Source organism: Octopus bimaculoides, chromosome 12 (assembly GCF_046866305.1).
Source record: "Octopus bimaculoides isolate indiv1 chromosome 12, ASM4686630v1, whole genome shotgun sequence".
NCBI classification, from domain to species: domain Eukaryota; kingdom Metazoa; phylum Mollusca; class Cephalopoda; order Octopoda; family Octopodidae; genus Octopus; species Octopus bimaculoides.
Genome location: NC_142939.1, coordinates 62,235,887 through 62,256,621, shown reverse-complemented (window position 1 = coordinate 62,256,621; position 20,735 = coordinate 62,235,887). Strand labels below are relative to the sequence as shown.

Sequence of the window (20,735 nt, the reverse complement as noted above, 5' to 3'; positions counted from 1 at the left end):
CTGAAAGACCAATTCTATGACACCCTCTTGCAAACTACCTCGTCGACGAGTGACAGGGACCTTCTCTTTGTGGCTGGAGACTTCAACGGTCATGTCAGACGTCGTGCTGGAGGCTTCCATGGCATACATGGAGGCTATGGCTTCGGTTCCCGCAACGAGGAGGGAACCAGACTGCTGGAGTTCTGTGATGCAACCGATCTTATGGTCTGCAATACCAACTTCAGGAAACCTGCCAGTCACCTAGTCACCTACCGCTCCGGCAGACACTCTAGCCAAATCGACTACATCCTCGCCAGAAATAGGGAAAGAGGGCAGCTTATAAATGCCAAAACCTACCCTGGCGAAGAATGTACCCCACAACATAGATTAGTAGTTAGCGACTTTGGGATCAAGGCAAAATGGGTGCCCAGAATTAGACAGGCTTGGAGGAGAAGGGTGTGGAAGCTTAAAGACCCTGCAAACGGACAGAGACTTAGAGACAAGTTACTTGAAGCATTTAACGAAATAGAAGGGGATATAGCATCATACAACGTGGAAGACAATTGGAGATTTCTGCGGGACAACCTGTTGAAAGCCACCGACCAGATTTGTGGGTGGTGTAAGGTCCTCTCCCGACCCAGAGTAACGTGGTGGTGGAACAAGGAGGTAGACAGGGCTATTAGACAAAAGAAACAGGCTTGGAAGGACTGGAAGAACGGTGGTAGCAGGGAATTGTACCAATGTGCCAGAAGGGAGGCTAGGCGACAGGTTTATTTAGCCAGAGGGGAAGCAGATAAGGAAAGATTTGCCAATGTTCTGTGCCGTGAGGACCAAAGACTCGAGGTATTTCGTGTTGCAAGACAGTGTAGGAGAGAGAATAGTGATGTTGTAGGAGAGAAATGTGTTCGCATGGATGATGGTACGCTTGCATTAAATGAGGATGCAAAGAAAGAGGTCTGGAGATGCCACTACGATAGATTGCTTAATAAAGAGAATGAATGGGAGAAAGAGAGCCTGCCGTATGTCGACCCAATAGAGGGACCAGCTATCCGAGTTGATAGTACCAGGGTAGATAAAGCAATTAAGAGTATGAAGACCGGGAAAGCCCCCGGCCCATCAGGAATCACTGCAGAGATGCTCAAAATATCTGGCAGTGTTGGCTATAGCCTAGTCACCCGTATTACGAACCAGGTGATACACGAAGGAGTCATACCCAATGACTGGTGTAGCAGCATCATAGTCAACTGCTACAAAGGTAAAGGTGACGCTTTAGATACAAATAATTACAGAGGCATCAAGCTGTTAGATCAGGTTATGAAAGTTACAGAGAGGGTCATAGCCCAACTAATTAGGGAGCGAATCAATTTAGATGAGATGCAGTTTGGGTTCGTGCCAGGTAAAAGCACTACTGATGCCTTATTTCTAGTGAGACAGTTGCAGGAGAAATACCTAGCTAAGGATAAACCTCTGTACCTGGCTTTCGTTGACATGGAGAAAGCCTTTGACAGGGTCCCCCGATCCCTTATCTGGTGGTCAATGAGGAAACTTGGGATAGAAGAATGGTTAGTGAGAGCTGTGCGAGCCATGTACAGAGATGCTGCCAGTAAGGTGAGGGTTGGAAATGAGTACAGCAATGAATTCCGGGTAGAGGTAGGGGTCCACCAAGGTTCCGTCCTCAGCCCCCTCTTATTTACCATAGTCCTCCAGGCAATCACAGAGGAGTTCAAGACAGGTTGCCCCTGGGAGCTCCTCTATGCTGATGACCTTGCCCTAATTGCGGAGTCACTATCAGAACTAGAGGAGAAGTTTCAGGTGTGGAAGCAAGGTCTAGAATTGAAGGGCCTTAGAGTCAACCTAGCTAAAACCAAATCTCTTTTTAAGTAGGAAGGTAGATAAAACACAAACCCCTTCAGGTAGATGGCCCTGCTCGGTATGTAGAAAAGGAGTAGGTAGTAACTCTATAAGATGTACCCGGTGCAAGCTATGGACACATAAGAGGTGCAGCAACATCAAAGGCAGGTTAACTAGCAAGTTAGTTTTTGTTTGTGGCAGATGTTCAGGTGCAATAAAGACTGTAAACAAACAGGAAACAACTTCTATCTCATTCCAGGGTGAAAAACTAGAGGTAGTCGATAGCTTCCGCTATCTGGGCGACCAAGTTAGTAGTGGGGGTGGGTGCGCTGAAAGTGTAGCTGCTAGAATAAGAATAGCCTGGGCAAAGTTTAGAGAGCTCTTACCCCTGCTGGCGACAAAGGGACTCTCACTCAGAGTAAAAGGCAGACTGTATGACGCATGCGTACGAACAGCCATGCTACATGGCAGTGAAACATGGGCTGTAACTGCTGAGGACATACGTAAGCTCGCAAGGAATGAAGCCAGTATGCTCCGTTGGATGTGTAATGTCAATGTGAATACCCGTCAGAGTGTAAGTATCTTGAGAGAAAAGCTGAACATTAGAAGCATCAGTTGTGGCGTGCAAGAGAGACGATTGCGCTGGTATGGACATGTGGTGAGAATGGATGAGGATAGCTGCGTGAAAATGTGCCACACCCTAACAGTTGAGGGAACCCGTGGAAGAGGTAGGCCCAGGAAGACCTGGGCTGAGGTGGTGAGGCAAGACCTTCGTACATTGGGCCTCACCGAGGCGATGACTACTGACCAAGACCTTTGGAAATGTGCTGTGCGTGAGAAGACCCGGCAAGCCAAGTAAGATCGTTGCCAGTGCCCCTGGACTGGTTCTTGTGTGGGTGGCACATGAGATGCACCATTTTGAGCATGGCCGTTGCCAGTACCGCCTGACTGGCTCCCGTAGGATTTTCGAGCGAGATCGTTGCCAGTGCCCCTGGACTGGCTTGTGCGGGTGGCACATAAAAGACACCATTTCGAGCGTGGCCGTTTTCGTGCGGGTGACACGTAAAAGCACCCACTACACTCTCTGAGTGGTTTGCGTTAGGAAGGGCATCCAGCTGTAGAAACTCTGCCAAATTAGACTGGAGCCTGGTGTTGCCATCCGGTTTCACCAGTCCTCAGTCAAATCGTCCAACCCATGCTAGCATGGAAAGCGGACGTTAAACGATGATGATGATGTGTATATATATATATATGTGTGTATATATAAATATATATATATATATATATATATATATATATATATATGTATGTATGTATGTATATGTGTATGTATGTATGTATGTTTATAGTCGAGTGCATCCAGGCACACATACAACACAACAAGGCTCTGCTTGCATGCTTACTTACATATAAAATAATAATAGAGATTTGATATCTCTATTCTTTTGTCATTCATATATTAATACACACACACACACACACACACACACACACACACACATACACAGAGTACGATGATTATAGGTAATTGTAGATGGTATGTTTCCAGCCACTTTTCTCCTTTGTTTTGCACCCCTTAGCCTGTTAATGTTGGTTGAAACAAAGTCTCTTATACCATTTTGACATGACAATCTTCATTTTGTTTGCTCCATGGCTGTTTACTCAGTGTGTTGTGAGCTATATTGACTGCTGAGATGTTACTCTTCAGCTTGTCCTTATATCTGGGCAGTAGTTAACCAACATTCCTGTGCCCACTGATGTACTTAAAATGTAGAAATTGTGATAGAATAGTTGTTAATAATAACAGTATTCATAAGGTTAATGTTTAGCATTTATACATATAAATTACAATTTAGATAACTAGTTGTTGTTGGGGAACAAATAAAGGGAAAGCTTACCAGAAATCTAACAAAAGGAGCAATTATTTGACCAAGACGCGATGCAATGCTTGCAAGAGCAAAACCAACATTTCTGAAATGGATATAGAACATAATGGATAAAACAATTCAAATCTTTCATTTTGGTATTTGGTTTGCAAAATTCTTGATGTGAAATTGTAAAGATGAAAGCATTTTGGCAAACCTGATTGATAGATTGATTAACTGAATAATCAATCAGGAAACTGATTAGTTGATTTCTCAAATGATTAACTACTTTTTCTTTTTTATCTTTCACTGGTTTCAGTCATTGGACTGTGGCCATGCTGGGGCCTCCACCTTGAAAAGTTTTAGTCAAATAAATCAACTCCAGTACTTATTTTTTGAAGTCTGCTACTTATTCTATAAGTCCCTTTTCCGAAACTGCTTGGTTGCAGGGATGTAAACAAGCTGGCAACTGTTTTCAAGTGATGGAAAAAGAAGAACAAATATACACATACACACACACATAATGAACTTCCACACAGTTTCTGTCTACCAAATTAGCACACAAAACATTGGTTGGCCTAGAGCTATAGTAGAAGACTCTTACCCAAGGTGCTGTGCAGTGACACTAAAACTGAAACTATGTGATTGCCAAGTGAGCTTCTTAATCACACAGCAATGCTTGTGCCTAGTGGGCTAATGATGGTGAAAGGAGTGAAAGAACCAGCACACATGTTTTTTATTTATATAACAACCCTCTCAAGATGTGTGTGTGTGTGTATATATATATATATATATCGTGATGGCACCTGTGCCCAGTGTCGCCTTTCTGGCACTTGTGCCCGTGGCATGTGTAAGGACTTTCGAGCTAGATCGTTGCCAGTACCGCCTGACTGGCCTTCGTGCCGGTGGCACGTAAAAGCACCCACTACACTCTCGGAGTGGTTGGCATTAGGAAGGGCATCCAGCTGTAGAAACTCTGCCAAATCAGATTGGAGCCTGGTGTAGCCATCTGGTTTCACTAGTCCTCAGTCAAATCGTCCAACCCATGCTAGCATGGAAAGCGGACGTTAAACGATGATGATGATGATGATGATGATATATATATATATATATATATATATATAAATATATGTTGGAGAACCTGGGTTGTATGAATTTTTTAGAATGATTCTTCTTTCTGCCAGTCAAAGCTTGCATCACCTACTTCCATTCATATATGGTCAAAGCCATTCTAACAATTTCCAATTGATTTTGTATAGCATTGCTTCCGCTTTCAATTGCCATATGTAACTGATTATTCTAAAAGAGGATCTGTGATTATTTAGCCTAATTTCCTGTATTCAAACAGTGAAATATTTGGATGCTGCCCTCATGAACAATAATTTGTTTTGACAATGTGGTCAGCTCCATTTTGGGATTAGAGAATGACATACATGTATACATAAACACAGTTGACACAAGTTAACCTTGACTAATAACAATCCATGAGAAATAACTCTTCTAGTCCCCCCCCACCTGGAAATGGTATAATTATTCACTATTTTTCACTGTTCTATTCCTTTTTCTTTTTTACTGGCACTGAGCCAAACAAGGTCCATACATACTTCCACCATAAAAGAAGCTACACACTTCCAGGCATCATGTCTCAAGAGTCATCAATATTACCAAGTTCAATACTCAGAATGCAGTGGATGGTAACATTCTGTCCAGCTATGTAGCTATGTGCTATAACCAATAATATACTGCACTATCATATAAAATATAACCATTGTATTTTTCATATTGAGTGTGCTTTTTTCATGCTTATGGACAGCTATTTGATAATATACATATATACCTACATACATGTGTGTGTGTGTGTGTGTGTGTGTGTGTGTGCATTACTATGTAAAATTTTGGTTGCAGATCCATAATATTATCCATAAACACATCAATTAATTATTTGGGGTTGGATTTTGTTAAAAATAGGTTGTTTTTTTTTTCTACATTTAGTGGAAAGATCCAGACTTGTTTGATATTTACCTGACATCTGTGGGGAAAAGCTCCGCAACATAAATGCCTACTAATAGAAATGCAGCTGAAATGCCAAATGTCCCAAGAAAAGAAAAGCCTGTCGATGCCATTAAGGCAATGTCACTGTCTGAAAGAAAGAAATAGAAAAATAAATACATAAATTATAAAATAAATACACGATATAAATATTGTAGTTCTTGATATTGTTGTTGCAAAATTAATAAATATCTCAAGATTTTTTTTAAAGAAATCAATAAAATAATACTGTGAATATGTGAAAGACACAACGCAAAATAAAGTTTTATATCATTGGGTAACTTGTGTAGTTCCTGTAAAAACGATGGGGTTTGTTTGGTAAACTACTGCTGTACCTGTCAAAAATGATAGAGTTTGTTTGGGAAATTAGTGCTGGAGCTGTCAAAAATGAAGGAGTTTATTTGGTGAAACTTGTGCAGTACCTGCCAAAAATGAAGGGGTTTATTTGAGAAATTAGTATAGGAACTGTCAAAAATGATGGAGTTTATTTGGGGAATCTAGTGCAGTACCTGATAAAAATGATGGAGTTTATTTGGGAAAGTATTGTAGGAACTGTCAAAAATAATGAGATTGTTTATATATTATCTTTTACTTGTTTTAGCTATTGGACTGTGACCATGCTGCAGTACCACCTTGAAGGGTTTTAGTCAAACACATAAACCCCAGTACTTTTGTTTTTAAGTTTAGTAATTAATCTGTTAGGCTTTTTTTGCCAAACTACTAAGTTATGAGAATGTAAAAAAACAACAACACTGGTTATCTAGCAGTGGTGGAGTGACAAACACAAACACTATGATACAGACACACTCACACACACACACACACACACACACACACACACATATGACAGGCTTCTTTTAGTTTCTGTCAACCAAATCCGCTCACAAGGCCTGAGGCTATAGAGGCTATAGTGGAAGACACCTGCCCCAGGTGTCACACATTGTGACTGAACTTGGAATTAAATGGTTGGGAAGCAAGCCATGCCTAATAAAATAAATACCAGCACAGCACATAGGTCAATGAAATTGATTAATCTTCTCCCCAGAAATTTCAGGCCTTCTTTCAATAGGAGAATGGATTATTTATAGATTTATCTACTTCAAGTTCCACCATCGAAAATAATTTATTTCATATCTCTCAAGTTTTTTAAATTCTTAAAACAGAAGCATTTTACAAATCTCACTGTTAAGAACAAAATTTCTAAAATGGATGGAGAAAATTCAAAGAATTGTTTTGGTGCACTGGTTAGCTCGCCTCTTTGTTGGCAGAAAATGTGGGTTTGAGTCCCATAGGCAGCCTTCAACTTTTCTTTCCATCCAAGGGATATATTATCCCAATATTCTACTTTATCTACTTTGGGTTCCACATTAAAAATAATTGACTTCAATTAAGTTATTTTAATTTCTAACTTAAGCATAAAGCCTAACATTTTGAGGAAGAATTCATAACTGATTGTATTGACACCAACTCTTGACTACTATATATTTCATTAATCCTGATCGCAACACCTCACCCCAGAAGAGGATGAAAGGCAAAGTTGACCTCTAGCAGTATTTGAACTTTAAATGAACTTTTAGAATATAAAAATTATATTAATGCATAGTAAAAGTTTCAGATCTTACCACTGAATGTGCGCAGAAGAACTGCAATTATCAATACAATAGCAGTGAATGATAAACAACCCATGCAGCAGCTCTTGCGAGGGAACCTGTAAGAAAGAAGCTTAAGAAAGGATTATATTTTTTTAAGAAATGCTGTATATTGACTGGAAGTAGAAAATACAGAACATATAGATATACTGTGTTCTACATATGGATATATATATATATATATATATATATATATATATATATATAGAGAGAGAGAGAGAGAGAGAGAGAGAAGGAGGGTACATATAAGTGGGCTGGCTGAGGCCTTCGATTTAGGTCTCACTTGGCTTGCCGGGTCTTCTCACGCACAGCATATTTCCAAAGGTCTCAGTCAGAAGTCATTGCCTCGGTGAGGCCCAATCTTCGAAGGTCGTGCCTCACCACTTCATCCCAGGTCTTCCTGGGCCTACCTCTTCCACAGGTTCCCTCAACTGCTAGGGTGTGGCACTTTTTCACACAGCTATCCTCATCCATTCTCGCTACATGATCATACCAGCGCAATCGTCTCTCTTGCACACCACAACTGATGCTTCGTAAGTTCAACTTTTCTCTCAAGGTACTAACACTCTGTCTAGTATGCACACTGACATTACACATCCATCGGAGCATACTGGCTTCATTCCTTGCAAGCCTACGCATGTCCTCAGCAGTCACGGCCCATGTTTCACTGCCATGAAGCATGGCTGTTCGTACACATGCGTCATACAGTCTGCCTTTTACTCTGAGTGAGAGGCCCTTTGTCACCAGCAGAAGTAAGAGCTCTCTGAACTTTGCCCAAGCTATTCTTATTCTAGCAGCTACACTTTCAGTGCACCCTCCCCTCACTACTTCTATCCCTAGTTTCCTCATTGACCACCAGATGATGGATCGGGGGACCCTGTCAAAGGCTTTCTCCATGTCAACGAAAGCAAGGTACAGAGGTTTATCCTTGGCTAGGTATTTCTCCTGAAGCTGTCTTACCAAAAATATAGCATCGGTGGTGCTTTTCCCAGGTACGAACCCAAACTGCATCTCATCTAAACTGACTCGCTCCCTAATTAGTTGGGCTATGACCCTCTCCGTGACTTTCATTACCTGATCTAACAACTTGATACCTCTGTAATTATTTGTATCTAAAGTGTCACCTTTACCTTTATAGCAGTTGACAATGTTGCTGCTACACCAGTCATTGGGTATGACTCCTTCGTGTATCACCTGGTTAACAATACAGGTGACTAGGCTATACCCAACACTGCCAGATATTTTGAGCATCTCTGCAGTGATTCCTGGTGGGCCAGCGGCCTTCCCTGTCTTCATACTCTTAATTGCTTTATCTACCATGGTACTGTCAACTCAGATAGCTGGTCGACAAACGGCAGAGCAGACTATCTTTCTCCCATTCATTCTCTTTATTGAGCAATCTTTCGTAGTGGCATCTTCAAACCTCTCTCTTTGCATCCTCGTTTAGTGCAAGTCTACCATCATCCATGCGAACACATTTCTCTCCCACGACATCATGATTCTCTCTCACACACTGTCATGCAACACAAAATACTTCAAGTCTTTGGTCCTCATGGCGCAGAACATTGGCAAATTTTTTCTTATCTGCTTCCCCTCTGGCTAAATAAACCTGTCGCCTAGCTTCCCTTCTGGCAGTCTGATACAATTCCCTGCTACCACCATTCTTCCAGTCCTTCCAAGCCTGTTTCTTTTGTCTAATAGCCCTGTCAACAATATTGTTCCACCACCACATTATTTTGGGTCGAGAGGGGACTTTGCACCATCCACAGATCTGGTCAGTGGCCCTCAGCAGGTTGTCCCATACAAACAACCAGTTGTCTTCTACATTGTGTGAAGCTACATCCCCCTCTATTTCGTCAACATCCCCCTCTATATATATGCATATATATTATTTATATATATATATATATATATATATATATATATATATATATATATATATATATATATATATACATATCTACTATACGCACACACACACACACACACACACAGATTTTTATATGTATTTATATATATATATATGTGTGTGTGTGTGTGTGTGTGTGTTTATATGTATGATGATGATGGTGGACTCCCCTATCAAAGATGATATACGAACATTCAGTTTTTTGTTTGTTGACCTGCACAAATGATTTGCTTACAGTGATCATATGTATGTGCTGTACATTAGCTCACTCTCTCCATCAAATCAATGTTGTTTGAACAGGTGCACAGTATACCACAAGTCAGTTGTCGAAATGATTATAGAGCAACATGAGGTGAAGTGTCTTGCTCAACAACCTTATGCATTATCGTTATCATTTAATGCCCATTTTCCATGCTAGCATGGGCTGAATTTAAAGAGACAAATGTCAGATATTCTCTATAAAAATTTCTGATTTCAAATCAATAACATACTTTACATTTGAAATACTAATACAGAAGTATTGAGTAATATGGAGTAAATTCAGCAGCAAATAATAACTTACAATACATTGGATTAAGAACTCTTTGGATGAAGGTAGAAAACTGCCTCCAGAAGTCAGATGCGCATCATCTGTAACCCAGACAGCTTTCTGCCTATTTTCCTTTCAAGGAGTTTTCAACTGTGTTATAAGCCATTATTTATCACTAAATGTGCTTCGAGATACATCATTAACAAAGCCATTTTGACACAAAAAATTACTGCATCCCTATGACTAACCACAGTATTTCTTTGAAATTGCCTAAACAAGTCAAATGAAGAGATCATTATAAAACAATGTTGAAACAGTATGAGCAATACGTGTTAACTATTTGAACAAGAGAGAGATCAATAATTCAAATTACAAAATATCTTTCTTGTTCTTCTTACCTTCTGAAAACAGTGAATGCGAAAATTTGTGACAGAGTTTCAAATAAAGCAGTTATGAAGAAATTTAGGAATCGGTTGCCTGAGAGCCTAGTTGTCATTAAATAAAGTCCATAGTAGGTCAGTGAAGAGACAAAACTAGACAAGAAAAGAAAAGTTATTAGAAAACATAACAATGATCTTTGAAGTTAACAATGTTGATTCATTGATATAACAAAAATAATGACAAGAATTTTGATGCATTTAGCAGTATATTTAAGCAATGATATGTGCAATACCACCTACAGTATGTATATATACAGGATGTGATGGGTAAATTGTTACCATTTTATATTTTTAATTTCGTGCATATGCATTGTTTGTTTTTGATTTTGTCGACTACACAGTATAGTAGGGTCAGTTGGACACTGTCTTTGAGAAAAACAGCACCATGACACGATTCACTCCACCAGAAATTTGGAAATGACATGCTGTACTACTTGGTATTTGTGCCAGAAGCTCCAATACAAACATTTCAGAGTGTCTGTGTGTCAGTCTGAGGACAGTGTAATCTGAGGACATGTACCAAGCGTGATAAAAATCAAACATCCTGTCAACATCATGGTGTTTCGAGTGACCACCAGTGATGCAACGTTATGCCTCCATTTAGCTTCCCACACAGCCTCTGTCTCAACACAGAGGCCTACATCAAGTGCCTGCAGGAGGTAGCGCTGTCCTGGGTTTAGAGGGTAGCTGTTGGAAGACCCTATGTCTGGCAACAGGACTCTGCTCCATGCCACACAAGCAGGAGGATCCAGTCATGGCTGTCAGACAATTTCTGTGACCACATCACTGCTGACATCTGGCCACCTAACTCCCCAGACAGCAACCCCCTTGATTATTATGTGTGGGGTGCAGTTGAGCAAGAGACCAACAAAATTCTTTGTAACATCAAAGATGAACTGAAGGCAAGGATTATGGCAGCATTCACCAACTTAAACAAGGAGACCATCCAGAAGAGTTGCCAGAGATCCCAAAGTCGTCTGGAGGCTATGTTTGCGGTGATTTTATTGAATAAATTTACTGTTTAGTATTTCAAGATATTTTTATCTAATTTTGGTAAATATATCTGTCAGTGAGATGTCAGTGTTATTTTCATTTTTGCATAATTTAGATGACAATTTATTCACTGCAACCTGTGTAAGTGTGTGTGTGTGTTTGAGTGTATGTACACACACATACATACATACGTACATGTCTGTCTATCAATATCTATCTATGTATCTGGCTATCTATCTATCTATTCATCCATCCATCTGTCCATCTAACTATCTGTCCATCTAACTATCTGTCCATCTAACTATCTGTCTATGTATGTATGTATGTATGTATGTATGTATGTATCTATCTATCTGTATGTGTGTGTGTGTGCATGTGCAAATATACACTTATACTATATATAATAGGTGTAGGAGTGGCTGTGTGGTAAGTAGCTATAGGTGTAGGAGTGGCTGTGTGGTTAGAAGCTTGCTTACCAACCACATGGTTGCGGGTTCAGTCCTACTGCATGGCACCTTGAGCAAGTGTCTTCTACTATAGCCTCGGGCCGACCAAATCAGTGGATTTGGTAGACGGAAACTGAAAGAAGCCCGTCGTATATATGTATATATGTATGTGTATATATATATATATATATATATATATATATATATACGTGTGTGCGTGTCTGTGTTTGTCACACCAACATTGCTTGACAACCGATGCTGGTGTGTTTATGTCCCCGTAACTTAGCAGTTCGGCAAAAGAGGCCAATAGAATAAGTTCTGGGTCGATTTGCTCAACTAAAGGCGGTGCTCCAGCATGGCCTCAATCAAATGACTGAAACAAGTAAAAGAGTAAAAGTGTATATAATATATATATATATATATATATATATATATATATATATATATATACTGTTGTATTTTGGAATGGTCATTTTTTTTTTACCAAATAAACACACACACTATATATTTTTTCTTCACTCATTTATTACTGTTCTTATTCCATTATTTTAACTCATGCCCATTGTCCGGGAATCTTTCGTTACACATCTGTGACCTCTTCAGTGACACTTTTCGTTTTTGTGTGCGTTCTTGCTCCACTTATTCCATACTGTTCTGAGAAGACCCTGCTCTGTGAAGAACGGAATGGAGTAAGTGAAGCAAGAGCAAGCACGAAAACGAAAAGTGTCACTGAAGAGGTCACAGATGTGTAATAAAAGATTTCTGGACAATGGACATGAGTTAAAATAATAAGGTGAGAACAGTAATAAACGAGTGAAGAAAAAATATATAGTGCATGTGTTTATTTGGAAAAAAAAAATGACGATCCCAAAATACAATACCTGTTTCAACACATGATTTCATATCAGGAATCTTGCAAAATGAATTAATAAACATATATATATATATATATATATATATATATATACATATGACCTTTTTGACATTATATTCCGCCTGAAATTCCATAAGTCATCTAATGCTTTCTAATATAAACTAGAAATATCTGGGTGCCCAACAAAGAGTTCCTAGAACACTAATGCATCCACAAACAAACACACATGCCCCAGAACAGCAGACACCTATCCAATAGACTTTTTTCTGCCAGCCCCAATATAAGCTCCCATACATTTTGTACCCCTACACACAATGCATGTGCACAGATAAACACCTCACAGATTTAACCAATACATAAAAGAAAAGAAACACACTAACAAACACACATGTGTAAGCCCACCTCACTGCAATGGCTATACATATAGTAACACAACACATATTCCATTACCACAAGAACACCCAATATTAAAGACACACACATTTCCTACAAAGACATTTTTCCAGAAAACTGTTGCTGACTTGCAACAAAACCACTCCCAGAGATGATGTTTTGGCACCAAAAGATATAATTCTTAACTCAACACTCTGCTTGATTCAGTCTATCATCTTATTCTTAACAACCACAAACTGGATGTGTCTATGCAGTCATCATATTTCATTCTATAATGAGTACCTCTGATGAGTGCAAGGTTACATAATCAGGCTGTTACCAAAGAAAATACAGAGGAATCATTTAATTATGATTTTATTCAACATAATCACCTCTCATATTCACACACTTATTGCAGTGGTTCTTCAGTTTTTGTAAGCCTTATAAAAGAACTTGGAAGATCAGGCCTTCAGCCAGACTTTTTATCATATGCTTAAAACCAAGAACTTTTCAGCATACCCTCATGTGTGTGTGTGTGTGTGTGTGTGTGTGTGTGTGTGTGTGTGTATATAAATTAATATAAACAGCCGGTGCAATGTGATACCATAAAGAAAAATTCATTCATCACTAAATGTAACTAAGAGTGCTGAAGCACCTACATTGCTAGAAGTAATAGTTAAAATACTCTTAATGCTGTAAGAAGAACACACACACACACACACACACAGATAGATAGATAGATAGATAGGTAGATAGATACATAGATAGATTGATAGATAGATAGATAGATAGATAGATAGATATACATATTAAAGTTAGAAAAGGTTAGCTTATGGGATTACCTTAGGTTTCACGTCCATAAAGGGCTTAGCTTTATGGTGTATCGTCAGATCTCAAAACCAGTTGGCTAATTCCCCTTATATTTGAATACTATGCAAATATTCTTTTAAAAAACTTTTCATTTAATTTTTCCAAAATTTAATTGTTTTCCATACTTACAGTTGAAAAAGTCCCAAAAACTGAAACTGGTACTGAAATGTTTTTTATAAAATTATTTTAGCATTTTCTACTTTGACTTTTTTAGGCATGCAAGTCAAATTCTTCAAATAAAAATTTACGACCATAAAAAGTAGGTCAACTTGTGCACTGAGATAATTTTGGAGGAGCAAAAATTCCCTGTGAAATGCAGCAGGAGTCAGAAAGATAGTGATAATATTTAAATGTTTACACTACATGTTTACACGTCGACTTGTATGCCAGAAAATATGGTTTGTGTGTACATTTTCTCTCTCTCCATTTTTTTCGTCTTAATCCTTTCTGTCAAAGAGCATAGGCTGGAAATGTAAAGGGCCTTTCCATTTTTCCTGAGCATTAAATTAATATGCCTGCTTGTTGTTCTTTCACCTGACTTCGTCTTTAGTTTCTGTAAATTTGAGCTATAATTATACATACATACATACATATATATATATATATATATATATATATATATATATATATATATATATATATATATATATATATATAATTCTCACCATTGTTTAACGTCTGCTTTCTATGCTGGCATGTGTGGGATGGTTTGACAGGAGCCAGTCAGGCAGAAGCTTGCACCAGACTTCTGTGACTGTTTTGGTGGGATTTTTACAGTTAGGTGCCCTTTCTGACACCAGTCACTCAGCAGAGTGAACTTAGTGCTTTTTATGTAGCACATGCACAGGCAAGGTCAATATATATATATATATATATATATATAAATATATTTACTGTCAACAACAGTAGCAATTAAAAAGAGTTAAAATGTGTCTCAAGCCTACAAGTCCATTAGTTGTTCTAAGCTCAATTTAGTTTTTATGGCATTAAAGTGGATGAATACACAAGACTCCCTGCTGAACAGGACACCAATACTTCACAGTTTAATCCCTTGTTGTTGCTGCTGGCGATACCTATTTGTTCGAGGGCACAGCACACTGGCTGATCTGGGAATCAAACCTATGACATAAGACCTAACAGCCATTAGCTCAATACTCTAGCCACTTGGCCATGTGCTCTCACAGGCAATGAAAACAACAGCTATTGCTTTGACAACAGATGATTTAACATTGTCACCAACATTTATTAGTTTCATAGCATTTGCTGTGACAGCCCCAATGGCAGAAGTAGTTTTAACAGCAGAGGTTTTAACATTATCACCACAAACAATAGTTTTAACAATAGATATGATACACTGCTATAAAGATATGTAATGTTAACACCAGTTTACATAACACCACCACCAACAGATGTTTTAACAGCAGCTGATATTTTAAAACAAAAACAGATATTATGACTGCTGAGAGCTTTCTGTGCAGCCACTCAATTTAATCTCCCTCAAATTACACCCTTTGACCTTAAAAATGAAGGACATTTTGAATAGTGTAATCCATCATGTAATGTAACATAATAAAATAACTATAGAACAATGCAGACACAATTAACAAAAAAGAAAACAATGTAAAAACAAACATTTAAAACAAAAGAGGATACTTACAACAGACAAAACATTATGGAAAGTATTTTCCGAAGACATGGTGTTATTAAAACAATAATAATTCTAGGATATTTGCTGTGGTTAGGATGTTCGTGTTTTTTCTGTAACATTCCATTCTTAGTCTCTGATGGAACTGGTTCTGAAGACTTGAAACTGTGGATTTCATCTGAATGTTCATCATCATAGGTTTCATCTGAAGAATCAGTACTAGATATTTCATCTAAGGGGGTTAATTCTATATCTTCTGCAGGTTTTTTACCATTAAGGTTGGTCATTAATGACTCTACTTCACTGTAATCTATTTTATTGACTTTACACATATGCTTTACAGTAGCATTTGCCTCTTTTACTTTCCCTGATTGTACCTGCCATCGAAGAGATTCATGTAGTGTCCTGGCAGGCAAAACAAAATGTAAAAAAGTAATAAATTCATTATTTGGTAGAATTGTTAGAGCATCAGACAAAATGCTTTGTATTTTTCCAGCCCTGTTCAAATCCCACTAAAGTTAACTTTGCCTTTCATCTCTCATGAGTTGATAAAATAAAGTACTAGGCATGTACTGGGGGTGATGTTGTTGAGTAGTCCCTCCTCTAAAATTCAAACCTTGTACTTATACTAGCAATTATTATTGGTATTATTATCAAGATAGTGGATGTCAAAATTAGTAAAACAAGATATTATAAATATTACTGGGATCAATGTAATTAATTATATGTCCCCCCACCCCCTGCTGTCACTGGCAAAGATAATGATGACGATGACGACAACAATGATAACATTGACAACAAAGACAATGAAGATAATGATGATGATGATGGTGATGATGCTGGTGAAAATAACAAAGGAAGATCTCCAAAATAAGGTAACTGCCACTGTATTCTTCTACACGCAATATGACAGGAACTACCATTATTGCATGTAATACAATCTGACAGTTATTGACTCTTCCCAGATATTATTACATTATGTCACATATCAACCTTAAGTGTAATGGTTGACACTAGTATAATTGAGTGACATGTACAAGCATTCATGTCAACAGTTGTAAAGTTTCTATCTGTGTATACACAGTTAGAGAAAGCATGAAGGTGTGTGTGTGTATACATACACATATATGTATGTATATATGTATGTTTATGTGTATGTGTACATAAATCTATGTATTTATATATATATATATATATATATATATATATATATATATATATATATATATATATATATATATATCATCATTTCGCACCCATTGTCCATGCTGGCCTGGGTTGGATGGTTTGAGCAGGGCTGGTGCGCTGAGGGGCTGCACCAGAATCCAACCTTATTTTGCATGGTTTCTACAGCTGGATGCCCTTTCAAATGCCAACCACTCCAAGAGTGTAATAGGTACTTTTACATGCCCCCAGCACAGGTGCCAGTTGTGTGACACCAGTATCTCCCACAACTACAATTTCACTAGGTTTGATGGATCTTCCTTCTCAAGCACAGCATTGCAGAAACACAGAGAATACAAGGAGTGCTAAAAGGTTCTTGGCTTTAAGGGCATTGAGAAAGGTCTGGTTGGTGACCCAACCTGCTGAGTTCTTTTACAGGGCTTAGGAAAACTGATGAACCATTACAATAAGCATGTAAATCTAAGTGGTGGATATGTTGAATAAACTAACTGATCCTCCTGTATTTTCTTTTATCCAAAGCCAGGAACTATTCAGCATGCCCTCATATATGAAACTGGCCTGCTAGTTAGCAACAGTGAAGATCATTCTAAAGTTCTTGGATGGCAGGTAGTGATCATAGGTAGTAACTTGTTATCCAAGAGTAAACCCACCTAAGTTCCATCATATGGGTGAGATACAAAGAATTTGAAATGATAATAATAAAAATATTTTGAAATATTTTTAACTTACCAAACGTGGAACAAGAAACCACAGGATGACAGAGCTACAAGTGCATTTAGACAATGCCATCCATATGGTTCTGTGAAATATGACACTGGACATAGTAGCATTAGGGCCACTCCCCATGTAATTCCATGAAAAACTTGAGTGTGGGTCCTACATTCTGCAGGGAAAAGCTCCAATAGTAACACAGAACCAGGAATTGATACACCCTATCAAATACATAGTACATATTAATGTGTGTGTGTGTGTGTGTGTGTGTGTATGTGTGTGTGTGTGCGCACATGCATGTGTGTGTGTGCATGTGTATTTATATATATATATATATATATATATAAATACACACACACACACACACACACACACACACACACACATATATATATTATAATGGAGAAAGCTGTTTATTAATTAGATATGTAATAGTTACTAAAAGAAAGCAATTATTAAAGGCTTGACCGTCTGGAAATATTTTTATAAATTCATGTTCTAAGAAATTTCCTGTAATTTCAATTTCTGAAGTTTATTGAATATTTGAACTACAAGGTTTTCACAAATTTAAATAATTGTTGCATTCATTGGAGAGTAGATTTTAATGTTTAATAATATTAATTCGTTGCAGGTGAAATTTTCCATTTCATTCTCTCACTCTCTCTCACCTCTATTTTTATTAATGATAATTTAATATATATTCATTTCAATGTTTTCATTTCAAGTTTTAATTCACTATTTGCAAAACCCACAGTTTATTACATATATGTAATGTAAAAAAATTATTTTTGAATGAATGAATGTTATTAGACAAAATAGCTGTATAACTCTGAGGCACAATTTCAAGAATAATATCAGTTTCCAGAGTTTGTTAGATTAATATTTTTGATAAAATGAAAATTTTTTAATATACTGGTATAATTTTTAAAAAAAGAATTAAGAAGTGGTATGGCTATTTGGAGCACTATAAACCTTACAATAATAACTGTGATCTCTGCTATTTCTAGCATGCTAAATGTAGTTGGGTTACTTAGAAGTTTGTTTAAATTAGGGTGAGATATATTATAACTACAATAAATTACAGAAAGAAATATTTACTAAGCAAGTGAAATTTTTTATAAATTGAAGTTTTCAGGAACATTTACTTTCTAAACCTTCTTCTATTATTGAATATTTCAAGTTCACAAATTTAAATATTCAGTAGAAGATAGTTTTTAACAAGCTTTTATTTATGTGATTTTTTCATTTCATGTTTATTTCATTCATTGTCTGCAATATTCTCTCTCCCCATCTCTCTCTCTCTCTCTCTCTCTCTCTCTCTCTCTCTCTCTCACACACACACACACTGTCTCTGTAATATAAACATATACACTCCAGATTTGATTTCATTATTACGCAAATATGCCTGAATTTTCTTTATGTTCACTATCAATCTTACCTCAATACACCCTGATGTTTTTATTTCTATTTTTATAGTGATGAACTATACAATAGTCTTGTCTTATTCATGCAAGCAAGGAAAAGAGGATGATATTCACATGTAGTTATGATTAATGTAAAGTCAAGCAAAATTATAATATTACTCACTGGCTGAAAAAATCCAGTCAATCCTTTCACTATTATGAAAAATGTATAAGATGGTGAGAAGATAATGATGATATTCAGAACACACATTCCAAAGTTTGCTAAGATAATGATTGGCTTCCGACCATATCTATCTGCACTATTCGGCAAGATAAAACATCCTGCTAGCTTGCCTGCACTGTAGATTGTGATGAAAAGATCAGCAAGGGGTTCATCAGCACATACCAAATCCCACTGGAAAAGAAAGAAAATTTAAACAAAAAAAAAAAAAATAATAAAAAGAATTAATTTTTAGCTATGAATTGTTGAATATAAAAGAGATGAAAAACTGTTGGATACTTAAGTATCATGCCTATGTTTCCTTGCATTGTAAGTTCTCAAGTACAGCGAGGTTGTGAGCCTTGCAAGTATGAGAGCATTGTAAGTATCCAAGCAATATAAGTATACATACATACATACAAACATAGATGCATGCATGCATGCATACAAACAAACAAATTTCTATTTTGGAATTAGTTTCTATTTGGAAAATTTAATGCTAATTTTTATGAAATTAATCTGGCAACTGGTAAAATTTATCTTTCATTATTTGTGTTATAAATGAAGTCTGACACATTTTTGAATAGCTGAAAAGAAATTTTTTGAATTTTGTTCAACATCAAATAGTTAAGTAGTAAAAATGAGTCTGAAACACAAAAAGGAATAATAATAAATAAAACATAAATAAATCATAGAAAAATTTCTTGGAGTAAAATTCCAAGAAGATCAATAACAATGAGACAAATAATAATTAATCAAATTATAAGTCATACTTCATCTTACCTGTGACCGAACTGAGTAGTGCTTTTCATGTTCATACTCATATCCATTGGGACATGGAATAATTTGGTTATCAGTCCCATTTGTTCCATTTGAGATCTTCACAAAACAACTTTCATACTGTATAGTACTGTTAGGACCAATTTCCATGATGCTGTCATTTGGTAACGACCGACAGGTAAATGGTATATCATGTACTTAACAAGACAAAATAAAGACAGTATAAAAAGATAGAAAAGAACAAACATGCAGTTGCATAATATTCCTGTTGTTTGATTCAAAAAAAAAAATATATATATATTGAGGCAGGCAGTAATGGTTATAAATTTTGATAAGTTCTTATATCAAGAGGAAACAACAATCTTGGTATTTTGAGCAAAAGCCCTTCTAGTAATCTCCTCAGAGCCTGGTTTTTATGTTCTAAAAGACTTTGCCTAGAACAAAGGTGGAGAACCATTTTAACACCAACAATAAACTGCAAATGCATAAGTAGTAGTGGGGTACAGCTACATAAAAAAAAGGAAAGAAAATCTTTACTTTAAAATAATTCATAGACATACAAGTTATATTACTATTTTTGTCTTGAAGCTTAAGCCATTTTTTATGGGTTTTTGGAGACCTCATTAGTGGGCACTTTCAAATTTGAATGAAAAGGAAATTTCACCTGCAAGTAGATGGTTCTCTTTTGACCAACAACTACAAAGAGATTGTGATGACCAGTGAGATAATTGTTGAACCAAACCATGTTACTTTGTTTATTTCAGTCTGTCTGATATTCAACGGAGTGAGGTGAATTTTAGCAATAAGTTCACTATTCTTCAGGATATTATTGCAATATTGTAATATTTGATTATATTTCAGGGATTCTTTTGCTTGTATTATTAATTACATTTGTGAAAATGATGATGTGGGTGAGGGGTAAGACAATTCCTATTTATGTACAAGAGCTTTTCATTAGGTTTATT

At 36.9% G+C, this 20,735-nt stretch overlaps 1 protein-coding gene across 5 annotated transcripts in view; it reads right to left on the bottom strand.

Annotated features, from left to right (window-relative positions):
• Positions 1-20,735, bottom strand: part of LOC106873227 (solute carrier family 22 member 6-A) — a 31,808-nt gene that overhangs the window by 8,742 nt on the left and 2,331 nt on the right. For 2 of the 5 annotated variants that reach the window (XR_016243871.1, XM_014920495.3), the window contains exons 2-9: positions 19,774-19,967; positions 18,955-19,185; positions 17,386-17,588; positions 15,484-15,876; positions 10,230-10,364; positions 7,367-7,452; positions 5,718-5,835; positions 3,729-3,801 (exon numbers count right to left, since the gene is read on the bottom strand). Coding sequence is in view for 4 of the 5 variants with exons in the window: in XM_014920495.3 (XP_014775981.2) it covers positions 3,729-3,801; positions 5,718-5,835; positions 7,367-7,452; positions 10,230-10,364; positions 15,484-15,876; positions 17,386-17,588; positions 18,955-19,185; positions 19,774-19,967 (1,433 nt within the window). In the remaining variant the exon portion in view is untranslated. The remainder of the gene's footprint in view (positions 1-3,728; positions 3,802-5,717; positions 5,836-7,366; positions 7,453-10,229; positions 10,365-15,483; positions 15,877-17,385; positions 17,589-18,954; positions 19,186-19,773; positions 19,968-20,735) is intronic. The other 3 variants (XM_089361178.1, XM_089361177.1, XM_089361179.1) reach the window with 3 other exon arrangements.